General features: G+C 34.6%; 1 protein-coding gene across 3 annotated transcripts in view; it reads right to left on the reverse strand.

Moving 5' to 3' along the window:
• Positions 1–13877, reverse strand: part of LOC138701552 (ATP-binding cassette sub-family C member 12-like) — a 116893-nt gene that overhangs the window by 19269 nt on the left and 83747 nt on the right. For all 3 annotated transcript variants that reach the window (XM_069828562.1, XM_069828561.1, XM_069828560.1), the window contains 2 exons: positions 7199–7401; positions 2076–2244 (listed from right to left, as the gene is read on the reverse strand). In XM_069828562.1, coding sequence (XP_069684663.1) covers positions 2076–2244; positions 7199–7401 — 372 coding nt within the window. The remainder of the gene's footprint in view (positions 1–2075; positions 2245–7198; positions 7402–13877) is intronic.

Below are 13877 nucleotides of genomic sequence, written 5' to 3' on the forward strand. Positions count from 1 at the left end.
CACACACTATTTGACACAACTCTTCATCACACGAACGCACCCACACAACAGGCAGCGAAGTTGAGATAGCGCCGAGATCTAGTAGGCTCTGAGGATGGCGTGAAGTAACACCGAAACAGCTGTAAGCCACACATACTTACATAATTAACACGAGTAAGATCGCCATTTAATCAATTATTTATATCTATTAGCATTTTTCTTTATTGAAATACATGATTCATGAAAGGTAATATAGTATTACTCCATTATGTAATTACTGTACTGTACGTCAAACACATTTACAATATATACTGTACTTAATTCTTTCGAAAAAAAAAAGTCATTTATAGTTGTTTGCCGTGCGTGTTCTCCAAGTCCTATGTTTACCACACTTCACTTTCCTGCGATTACATCCTCCCTACATCGCAGCTGTAATGATTAAGTCGCGATTTTTTTATTATCGTTCTTAATATCAGTGATGGAATTCCTAATGAATCAGAGAGTTGTTTCTGAGTAAAAGTGCTGTTCTCATCGTACTTTCGTAAGATTTCCAACTTTTCCGACACAGAAAGCGCTTTTTGTTTAACACATCACATTCACAGACACTTCAATAAACTAAAGGACAACAAACTGCTCAGAAAAAATTTCCAGAATTTTATTACGGCTGAGTGAGGAATCCTGTTTGAGAGAAAGGGTTAGCAAGAGGGTGGAGTATTGTAACTGTATGTAGGATTTAAGCGCACAGGTAAAGAGTCGAATAAGACAGTGTAACAAGAGGGTGGGGTATACTAAGGTATGAAGTATGAAGGTTTAAATGCGCAGATAAAGGGCCGAATACCAATACTTTTCAGTTTAATGGCACCAGCGAGTTCAGTGACCAAGGTGTTTGATTGCTGTTATAGTACATGGCTGAAAATTACATCGAAAATATTCCACAAAAACAGCGTATTATGCGGGACTTGAGCACAACAAACGGGGTATTTTATAAAGGCATTAAATATGAAATGTGCAGGGACCGGACAAAAAAAGCGTATTACATGGGATAGCATAATAAGTGGGCGCGTCTTATCGCGGTTTTACTGTATTTGATACAGCATCGTTAAATACCAAACAAAAAAGATTGTAGTTAAAAAAAACAATCATCTGCTCAATGCAGTACAGTGCTTCATTCTTGGATGAATTTAGAACAAAAGCCATCCAATATCTGAAAGAAAACTGCTGCACATAGACAAAAAATAAAATAAATAAAGAGGACATGCATATGATAGGCACAGAAAATGTGCATTCCTATCAAATCTCAAAATAGATATTTTGTGGTACAGAAGCACAATACATACTTTCCTTTATATTTTGTACAATAAGAAAGCACTGAGTCTAAATAATATTGGCACATTCTAATATAAGTGCGATATCTTAGCCAATAACATTAAATTCCCTACTAGGAAATTCCTAAGAAATGGAAGTGCGTTCACTAACACCTAGTCAAATAAAGGTATAGTAGTTCAATGACAGCATTAAAAAAATTCGAATACTAACTGGACTAAACCAGCACCCTCGTTTTCAGAATAACATAAAATGTTGTTAATTAATCAACATATTCTAATTACGTGTTATGTTCTAAGACTTAAACAAACTATCGTAACATAACATCACATAATGAGATGTATTTACTAATTTTGTTTTATATTTATAGCCTGCTGGAAACATAGAGGACATTAGACTTTATCTTGATGGGAAAAATTTGAACTGACGCGTACTAGGATGGACCTTTTTTTAATATTTTAAATAATTGTTATGGCCATAAATGTACTACCATCATATCACAAACTTCTCCGAAAACTGACGGGATTATGAAGCAATGTCAGAGTAATATTAGGAAAGATGAAAGTGCCCCACAGCTTTGTTCACTACATAAAATTCTGTTAAGGAATAAATGCTAGTCTCTTTATTAAAAGCCAACCAGCTAAATGACTATGTGCAGATCAGTTATTAACAACTATCTAGGTAGAATAGATTAAAATTAGCTCAGTAGAAAAGAGAAGATACACAGCAGTACTGGTTTTTATATTCTAACATGGATAAAAATGAATGCTTACCTATTTTTTGGCCAGATTTAATGTTAAATGACATCTCATTGAGAGCATGCTGAGTTCCAGGTAAAGTTTTTGTTTTTACATCTTCAAATACGATGCTTCCATCTGTTGGCCAGTTTGCTGGGAGTGCAATTGATATTGTTTTACTGGCATATCCTTCACTGCGTATTCCCTAACAAAAGAGTACAAAGCTTAATGAGTAACTCAAAAAATCTTTCCAAATTCGAGACTATTTTCGACGAGATTATACAATGACAATTTTATTACAGAATAAGTCACAAGTACTACGAGACAGATTGCTGCACAATGTATTATTATTATTATTATTATTATTATTATTATTATTATTATTATTATTATTATTGGCCAACGGCTGTTGACCAGCACATAAATATAAATACATAATTTGGTGGTGGTGGTGGTGGTGGTGGTGGTGGTGGCGGCGGTGGTGGCGGCGGTGGTGGGGGCGGCGGTGGTGGTGGTAGTGGTGGTGATGGTGGTGGTGGTGGTGGTGGTGGTGGTGGTGGCGGTGGCGGTGGCAGCGGCAGCGGTGGTAGTACCATCAATATGGAGAACTGACCATGGCTCGAAAACAGTTTGACAGTCATTGCTTGGCTTATTGGAGTTCTGTCAATATATTATAATGTGAAAAGTTTCATTTATGTCAAAATAATTATAAAGATAAATTAATTACCCTTGACTGTGAGGATGACGACCAGAGTTAGCGAATTTTGATGTGGGTTAGAAATAGCGAGTAAATTTTGGCTCTTTTATATTCACGAATAAAATTATATTTCACCAATTTGTGAGATAAAACCCCAGCAATATTCATCTATGTACGGGACAATGACTGAAAAGAAAAAGCAAAATAAGTAGTAGAGAAGATGAGAGAATAGGAGAGGAGACAAGAGTAAAAAAGGGGGAAGAAAAGGGGAGAAGCAAAGAGGAGAACAGAGATTATAAGGGTAGAAGAAATTGGGAGGAGAAAAGAAGAGAGAAGGAGAAAAGTGAGGAGAAGGGAAGAAAGCTGAAATTGAATCAGTTCCTTAAGAAACCTCACGCCACAAGTCATGAAACACAAAGTTTTGAAGAAGTACAAAAAACATTTTACAAGAAATAATAAAAATTGAAATATTCTAAATGTAACAGATTCGTATAAGCATAATGTAAATTTCTGTGGGAAAAAGAATATTTTTTTAATGGAATATGGCTCAATATTCATGCTTGAAAAATTTTATTTCCGTGGTTTCTAAAGAAAAAGAAATTTTATACAGTTGTACAAAATAAACCAAAATGTATATTAAAAAAAACAAATTGATAATTGATCTTCTAAATCAACATTCAGAAGATGATTTCAAGAATTTTGTTTAATGCGGAAAAAAAAAAAAAAAAAAAAAAAAGTTACAGCAATCTGTATGAAAGTTCACTAAAGATGTACAGTATATAATAAAGTTTTTAACGGAATAATATTATAATACAGGGCTACTATAAATTATTCTTTGAAATTCAAAAGACTATATTTTTCAAAGTATTACACATATGAATGAATGGAGAAAAAAACACAATGTGCAAGAATTATAGTTCCTATTAAGATCATCACTGTATTTCTTTGAATGCATGTTCGAACTTTCGATCATTCATCAGCACAGAACTTCCTTAGAGATTCTGCAAGTTGCACTTCAATACGTTGTATCTCTCGCAGAGTTCGCCACATCTCTTCCACCTGCATTCAGGGCCTGGTTCGTGGAGTATTACACATATGATAATGGTTGATAGATACATGACAAGAACTGGAAATTCAAGTTTTCATCGTGACACACCAGGTGGAATCAGTGCAGTGCAGTTACAAAATGGCGACAATGCAGGAAAAAAGCTTTTGTGTTTTTGAATATGCCAGGTGTTTATCTGTTATTGCAATGCAGCATGCATTAAGAAGAGAATATCAACATGAACCGCCAGATAACAGAGCATTCTATGATGGTATCGGCAGTTCACCACCTAAACAATGAACTTCTGCATCGTTGGATTGAGCATGTGAGGATGACTTAGCTCTGTTCGCATGGCCACCCAGGTCTCTGATCTAACATTGTGCAACTTCTTTTTTTTTTTTTTTTGGAGAACGGGTTACATCAGCTTTTTGTCTATGTGGATGACTTGAATATGTTAGGAGAAAATCCATAAACGATTAGGAAAAACATGGAATTTCTACTTGAAGCAAGTAAAGTGATAGGTTTGGAAGTAAATCTCGAAAAGACAAAGTATATGATTATGTCTCGTGACCAGAATATTGTACGAAATAGAACTATAAAAATTGGAGATTTATTCTTCGAAGAGGTGGAAAAATTCAAATATCTTGGAACAACAGTAACAAATATAAATGACACTCGGGAGGAAATTAAACACAGAATAAATATGAAAAATGCCTGTTGTACTCGGTTGAGAAGCTTTTGTCATCCAGTCTGCTGTCAAAAAATCTGAAAGTTAGAATTTATAAAACAGTTATATTACCGGTTCTGTATGGTTGTGAAACTTGGACTCTCACTTTGAGAGAGGAACAGAGATTAAGGGTGTTTGAGAATAAGGTTCTTAGGAAAATATTTGGGGCTAGGAGGGATGAAATTACAGGAAAGTTACACAACACAGAACTGCACGCATTGTATTACTTCACCTGACATAATTAGAAATATTAAATCCAGACGTTTTTAAGATGGACAGGGCATGTAGCAAGTATGGGCGAATCCAGAAATGCATATAGTGTTAGTTGGGAGGCCGGAGGGAAAAAGACCTTTGAGGAGGCCGAGACGTAGATGGGAGGATAATATTAAAATGGATGTGAGGGAGGTGGGATATGATGGTAGGGACTGAATTAATCTTGCTCAGGATAGGCACCAATGGCGGGCTTATGTGAGGGCGGCAATGAACCTCTGGGTTCCTTAAAAGCCATTTGTAAGTAAGTGAGTATATTAAGGACCATGTTTACGTACCCCTATTGCCAATAACACTGATAGAGGTCAGGGAACGCATCACCACTGCTATGATAACCATTAACAGGGGAATGCTAGAAAACATGTGGTCTGAACTCGACTACTGATTGGACGTGTCATGTGACCAATGCGACGGTGCACACATATTTGTAGTATGTAATGAAACCTTGCAGAGTTGCTGGTTCTTCTTATGTATCAACTATTATTATAATATGTGTAATATTTTGGAAAATACAGTCTTTTGAAATCTGATGAATCATTTATAGGAGCCCTGTACAATAATATATCCTAATACATAACACCAGAGACAACATAACTTCTGGGTATTTTCCTTGAATAAGGAGAAGGGAGCACAGTGGATGTATTCTGTCAGCCGAAGTAGTGTGGAAAGCACTTTAGCAGAAAATTCAGATGTTGATGTAGTACTGTAAACAAACGTTTTCTCCATAGGAGGGTTGTTTGTTTTCCCTTCTCCTACATTATTTTAAACCACTGACTGAGATATTACTCTGTAAGTAAGCATATTGTCCATTCTTTGTAACAAATTGAGTATATAAAAAATTTCTTTTTCAACCTCTGATTCAATCTTGCAGCATTTCCTCCTACATATCTAAATAATTAATAATAATTAAGAATTCTGATTAGTTTGACTGAGTACTAAGTATATACACGTAAAATACAACAATTTTACGAAAGTATAAGAAAAATAGAGATACACGAGTATTTGCATCAAAGAAACTGACGAAATATCATAAACAAATAACATTTAAAATCCATGTCGGTTAGCTGGATATCTCAATGGGTGATGGGCATCTCTTCCTAACAGTCTGGGTTGATACAATCACATTGCCAACGTTCTGCAACACATTTCTTAACATGTTAGCAGGCTCTTAGACACATAAATCTCTCTTCAATGGCAGTTTTAATTTTCGTCGTTCTTCTAGACTGCCAAATTCGCGATATCGACTGCACATTCTTGTATATCTGAGCCATCAGCTTGTGTTTCACCATTTTCAATTATACCGATTGCCTTAAACATGTCATCGCGGCTTAAAGGACGATGTTGAGCATCCATTTCCACTGTTTTAACAGTTCTTTAATGTTTTACACTGTTGAAGTTACCAAACTCCTCCATTACCAATAATCTGATTATCCTATCCACTGCCCACTGGATCGCTTCCTATGACTGCGTAAACTGCCTGCTCAATCAAAGTTATTTTGCTGCTGGTGGCAGATAGTGCACATCACTATTACTGATAACATTAATAGTGATGTGTATTACAGTGACATCAAAAACTTTTTCCTTACATTTTTATTGTACCTTGTTGTTTTACTATACCATGCAGGCTTTGCTCAATGGTAAATTTTAGTTGCCATAATAATATTTTTACACTGCATAGGTACAATCAGGACATAGTTAAATATGCAAGGAAAAAGTTTTTGATGTCACTTTACCTGCTACCTAGTGGCTACTCGCACATAAGTGTTGATTGAGCAGCCATAGGATGTGATCAAGCAGGCAGTGATCCTAGCTGAACCACTAAAATAAATTCCAATATAATAATGTCAATAAACTAAAACACTAGTTACCATGGTCTCTAGTGAGTAGACAAATGAATAACTCACTTATGTATACCTAATGTTTGTGATTTATTTGGGTATACAAAAAATTGTCTATAAAATTTCATCTATTCCTTAGACAATTTTTTTATGTATGTATTTATTTGCAATCATCTTCTGATTTCTTGAATAGTACATTTTGTCCTTTTATTTTGCTTAGTAGTTTCAGCAGCAAATCATTCCCTTCCATTACAAGAATCCATATTTGAAACAGATGACCCTAGTACACTTATTTTTCCATATACACTGCTGGCACATTGTGTTGAGAAACCACAATAAGACAGTGACTTATGAACTTTCTCCACGAAACCTGATTTTCCACTACACATTTAAAACTGATGTAATGTTTCACTTATGATATTTATATATAAAATGGTATATCTATCCCTAAAGAATAGGAATTAGCAATAAAATAAATTTCAATTAAATCTGACCTAAGGGGTTTTTCAAATAACTGATTCAATTATCATCTCACAGTATCTTCCTAAACTCTGCTAAATGTATTTGAGCACACAATCTCACCTGTATGCAGCGGCTGGATTCTGCAAACATGCGAAGCCTTGCTTCAGACTCAGCCATTGTCTCCAGAATGTGCTGTAGAGAGCTACCCAGCTGCAGGGCGAACACAAGCACAAGTCCAGCTATCCACTCTGCAGGGAGATGTTCAGACCACAGCACAGGTGGTGAGAACACGAGAACTGCTGCTACAAGCCCCACAGCAACAGCTGCAATAACAATAATGTGAACACACCCATCTGAGGTGTAAATAACGATTTCACAGATTCTACATCGTAAGAAACTTCCGATATTATGGAGCCTGCGATGACAAATCTAGGAATGCATGATGCCAAATATACTGAAATCACCTTCTGCACATGTACTGAGCAGAGTCGGCTGCAATCACACTTTGCACCACTACTGACGTAATAAGATATGCAGAGCAGAGGTATCTTTACTATTGTACAGAATTAAGTTGAATATCGGTACCAATACTCAGGGCTGGGCAAAATACTGACATCCAAGTATTTCAAATACAAATACAAAATACTTCAAAGAATAGTATTTGAAATACAAATACAAAATACTTTAAAAAAATTAACCAAAATACATTTGTATTTCAAATAGCTTACTCAAAATACATTTGTATTTCAAATATTCGATACAATATATAGAGAAATAAGAATATTACTGAAAATCTAAAACACTATATTAACATTAAAATTATTTTAACCTCGAAGTTTTATATAAACACTGTAACTGAACATTCTTCCTTTCTCCAGTCAACAATGAAATTGTGCTACATATGAATAATTACTGCTCCCTTTCAAAAAAGCCAGTTTCTCAAAAAGTTCATCAGGTAAGGATCCCCTTGCTGGTGAATGAATAAATCCTGCAAAACAAAACAGTCTTTCTACAGGCGCAGAGGAACATAAACTTGTATTATACTTTATAAAAGCTTGTTTCACTGTTGGGTAATTCTCTAGAGAGCATAGGGTTGTCCCTTTGCCATTGAAGAATTACATGAGCTCATACTCCGCAGTAGACAAGTTCTTTTCTTTTTGCTTTTCAAAGTCTGTTGTACTTGAGTTGAAAACATAAAAATTGTTTTCAACGTCTGAACTGACCAAAGGTGTAGCGAGAAATTCTCAGCTGATTACACACACATATTCTGTATCCTCTTCTTATCATTTGGTGAGGCACTATTAGGTAGCTATCTCATCTTAAATGATGGGTGGAAACAAACTGCCAAAATAGCTCAATTTGCTTCTAGGGTCAGATCAAAGATCGCTTTAAATCTTGAAAGTGAACTCATTAGAATTGGAGTTACTTCGAATAGATGGCGTAGATTACTAAATAACATAATATGTAATCTGTTTTTGAGGGAAATTAATGTGGATAGAAGTTGGCTATAATAGCACGTCTTCTCATTTTGCATTAAATCAAGGGCTACGGCATTGGGTTTCAGAACTGCAAACTATTCTTCTGAAACTCAACATCTTTGAAAGTTGGAAATCCCAGTTTTTCACATATACTGTTTATATCATGTCTGAATTGTAATATTTGAGAGATTGAGCCATAACTGGAATTCCATCGAGTTGGGCAAGGAAACTTTAATGAATATTTCAAGACATCTGATATAATTTCTGAGGATTTGGGTCTCCTAGACGCATTCTATAATGCTGAACACTTAGCAAGTGTTGGGTGATGGATCCTTGATGCTGTTGGAGATTTCTTTACGGCATTAAGGAAATCAGTTGTGGCAAGAAAACTAAGTTTATGGCTAGCACATCTGAAATGGATAGTCAAATAAGATAAAAGTTCATTCTTCAAATCCAAATCTTGAAGGACAAGAAGAAGAAGAAAGTATTTTGAGTATTTGATGAGATGTTGGGTTGGTTTACATCGTACTTATCAAATAGAAAACAAAAAGTAGAAATAAATGTACCAAATAGTCATAAAGTTACTTATTCAGAATTTAGAAATATTAAACATGGTGTTCCGCAGGGGTCAATTTTAGGTCCATTGTTGTTTCTAGTTTATATTAATGATTTAGTCTTGACCATAAACAATTCATCCCATGTAATTTTATTTGCAGATGATACAAGTGTAATTATTTCAAGCAAACAATACGATCATTTTATAAACACTTCTAATACAGTGCTGAATCTAATGAATGAATGGTTCCATGCAAATAAACTAGCACTTAATGTTGATAAAACCAGTACAGTCAAATTTAGTACCCACAATAGTGCTCAGGTTTCCTACAGTATTCGATTAAATGGAACTCATCTCAAAGAATCTATAAGCACAAAGTTTCTTGGATTAGAATTGGATAATCACTTGAACTGGAAAACGCATATAGAATGTATTACTCGTAAATTGAGCTCTGCCTGTTATGCATTAAGATCCTTATCTACTATTGGTGATATAAACTTACTTAAAATGTCATACTTTGCATATTTTCACTCTGTAATGAAATATGGATTAATATTCTGGGGTAACTCGTCTGAAGCTAAACACGTTTTTGTTTTACAAAAGAAAGCTATAAGAATAATGGCCGGTGTGCATAAAAGGACCTCATGTAAAAATATTTTCCGAAACTTAGAAATCTTGACTTTACCTTTTGAATACATTCTTTCCCTAATGATGCTGTATATTAAGAACCAAGATAAATTCAGTACTAATCAAGACATTCATCATTTTAATACAAGACATAAATCAGATCTTCATCTACCCTCTGTTAGTCTAAGCTGTTTTAAAAAAGGAGTTCGCTATTCATGTATAACATGAATGCACATCAATGCACTGCCTAATTATCTTAAAGATTTGAAGAACAACGAGAAAAGGTTCAGAAAAGAATTAACCAAATTTCTACATACTCATACCTTCTACACAATTGATGAATTGTTTATGCTTGTGAATTGAATTATTCTACTTAAATGACATGTACAATTTTATATAGCTCAACTAAAATATGTTTTTATAGTGACTTAATCTGTTTACTTTGTATTGTATTTTTTGTTTAGCATAACTGATGAATTGTATGTACTGTAAATTGAATAGTATACTGTATAGGTCTACTGATGAATTGTTTAAGCTTATAAATTGAAATAATCTACTTCATATGAATTGTATAGCTTAACGAAAATACTAATTTGATTGTATATGTTTGTATAGTTTGGCTGATGAATTGTATATGTTCTTAAAATGATTACTAGTCTGTGTAGCTCTACTGATGTATTGTATATAGACCTACTGTAAATTGAATGGTAATATGTATAGCTCAACTGATGAATTGTTTATGATTATAAATTGAATTAATCTACTTGATATTAATTGCACAAATTTGTATAGCTTAATGAAAGTATGCTACTTTTTATTGTATATATTTGTATAGATTTGGCCGATGAATTGTATATGCTTTAAATTGAATAGTAATCTATATAGCTCTACTGATAAATTGTTTGTGTTTGTAATTTGAAGTAGTTTGCATGATATGTATTATCAATTTCTGTATATCACAACTGGTTGAATTGTTTATGCCTTAAATTTAATTAAATTGTTTTGTATTATAATATAGCTCAACTTATGAATGATCGTTTGCGTTTGTAAATTTAATAATCTGATTGGCTATGTATTGTATACTTTTAGTAGAGCCATCGATGTTGCTCAGTCGACAGACTCGCTGGGCTGCTGATCCGGAGCTGCGTTCGGGCTTGGGTTGGATCCCCCTTTGGACTTTGGTTTCTTCAGAGGTTTTCCCCAGCCGTGGGACTGAAGCCGGATGGTCTATGGCGAGTCCTTGGCATCAACCCCTTTGATTTGATTACCTGGTTGGGTTTTTCCGAGGTTTCCCCCACCGAAAAGGCAAATGCCGGGTAATATTTTGGCGAATCCTCGGACCTCATCTCATCTCACTACATCTCGCCAAAATGTAAAAAAAAAAAAAAAAAATGTAAAAAAATTGTACAAAATTGTAAAAATTGTAGAAAATTACTAAATTGTAAAACTATAAAAATTTGTAAAAATTGTAATTGTAATATTGTAAAATGTTGACATGTTCCACATCTTAAAGCTTCATTGCTCATGTAAGATCTATGGAATAAAATAAATGAATGAATGAATGAATGACAAAATACATCAATTTTATGTATTTAAATACAAAATACTTTCTAAAATCCTTGCAAATTACAAAATACAAATGTATTTCAAATACATGTATTTCAAATACTGCCCAGCCCTGCCAATACTAAACACAAAACACTGATTTAAACAAAATAAATGTATATCTTCAGAATATCACTCAATAGAATAGTGATTTTTGGGTTTATTTTTATGGTTCTAAGTACTCTATAATTACAGTATAACTTCATTTATATGTTTTTATGGAGGTATGAAAAAAAACGCACAAGTGAGAAAAATGTATAACTGAAATGACTAGATTTGCATAATATATACGTTACTGCAGGTATGTTAACAGAAAACCACAATTCCAAGTCACACAGAGTCTGTGTGCACTCAATGCGGGTCTCTGGCGTCTTGTCAGCCCATTCGAGTTGTGTGGATATAAGGGGGAAAATTGAGACAGTGTCAGGTGAAGTTCCTGGGTAGCTCAGTTGGTAGAGTATTGGTGCGTTCAACCAGAGGTTCCAAGATCGATACCCAGCCCCGGAACAATTTTTCCCTTGAAATTATTCAAGTCTGCTTTACAGGGAGCTTTACCTGAAAAACTAGATTTGCATAATATGTTAATGCAGTTACATTAACAGAGAACCACAATTCCAAGTCACACAGAGTTCGTGTGCACTTGATGTGGGTCTCTGGCATCTCGTCAACCCATTCGAGTTGTGTGGATATAAAGGGAAAAATCGACATGGTGTCGGGTGGAGTTCCTGGGTAGCTCAATCGGTAGAGCACTGGTGCATTCAACCAGAGGTCCCGGGATCGATACCCGGCCCTGGAACAATTTTTCTCTTGAAATTATTCAAGTCTGCTTTACAGAGAGCTTTACTTGAAAAATTAGATTTGCATAACTGAAATGAATGGTTTTTTTTTTAATAATGGCGGGTACTTGATTGTTCATCATTCACCCATTTGAAGCCAATTGTGTAGACCAATTTACTGTCAAAGTCATTACCCAGGTTACGCCATAGGAGGCTGGTCTACACTACACCCATAATGAGACGAGATCATGATGGAATTTGTCGGAATACGACAGAGGAACCGGAGCTCCTGGAGAAAACTGAATCATGTTATCTGAATCATGGGCTTGCTCAAGACAAGTTATAAATCTGGGATACACTAGAGATCGAACCCAGGTCCACAGGACGAGACCACTCAGCAGCGCCACTAGTGGCTCGTTAGTGGCATTGTGAACGCGTTAGTGACACTATAAACGAGCTTTAGTGGCACTGCGAATGCATGTTTGAAGCCCTGCTTAATACACTAAATTTTTGTAGAGAATTTTTCAGTCTTCCAGTGAACATGGACATAGAATATATACTTTTGGCAAATTTGCTCATATGGAGAAAGAATAGATGTAAAAATAGAAGAAGAGTTTAGGTCCATCCATTGGTTTTGGAAAGTATGAATTGAGGACTATTTCATACTTTGTTTGATGATTTACATCAGTGCGATAAAAAGTTTCGTTTAACATAAAGGTTAAGGAGACAGAATGAGTTACAAGTATGAGTCTTGTCTTGTTTCTGAGTATGAATAATTGAAATATATGCAGCTTAAATAATTTAACTTTATGGTGTATTCTCAAGCTTCTGCTATGAGTTCTTTGAAGTTATTCTGTCACAATTATTACCGAACATAGTCTAAATCATATTAGGTGTTTACACCACAGGTATGGTTTAAAATGCATTAAACAGGACTTGACTGAAAAAACACAATAACTACAATTAAAATTATCGACACTGTTTTAGAATACAATAGTAATAATTATACTTACACGAAAAAAGTTATATAATCCATTATAGCCTAATAGGTAGACTATTAAACAGAATGTGCACAAGATACAAGTAACAGTGGCTCCAACTAGATGGCTGTACAATAACTGGCTACGTAGTTGAAATGATCTTCAATAATAAGGAAGAATTAATATAACTGTTAGATTACATTACAAAAAATGTTACGGTGTTTAACCCAGAAACAAGATACTGTGCAGCTGGTTTTAAGAATAATCTTGTTAATTTTGAATTCAACTTTCTAGTGCAAGTATTGCCGAAAGCGCACATTCTCTTCCAAATTCTTCAAAAAAAAAAAAAAAAAAAAAAAAAAACTTTTGACATAATTTATTGCCAGAAAAGAATTAATGAGTTCAAACAATTCTTAAGGAACTTGCGTGACGATTTCGACACCTTGTGGAATCAAGTGCTTGAGTCTAATCAATCTTCTTAAGTATCCAGCTGTGTGCTGACAACATAACGTCCACTATAGTCCACTGTAGTCTATTCAGTTGTTGTTTTTCACGAGAAATGTGGAGTAATTTGATCAGTGTTCATTATAGATGCCTGTTGCTAGTAGCTAGAGTTGGGGTGTAGTCAATACTTGAGTCTAATGAATGCAATAAAAAGAGATGGCAAGAGACAAATTGTGTTCCTGAGGATAAAACTGCATACCGTCGATTATATATAGACCTAATTGATAATTTCTTGGTCCATATTCAGGAAAGATTCTCTGATATTCATACTTG

Source organism: Periplaneta americana, chromosome 6 (assembly GCF_040183065.1).
Source record: "Periplaneta americana isolate PAMFEO1 chromosome 6, P.americana_PAMFEO1_priV1, whole genome shotgun sequence".
Lineage (NCBI taxonomy): Eukaryota > Metazoa > Arthropoda > Insecta > Blattodea > Blattidae > Periplaneta > Periplaneta americana.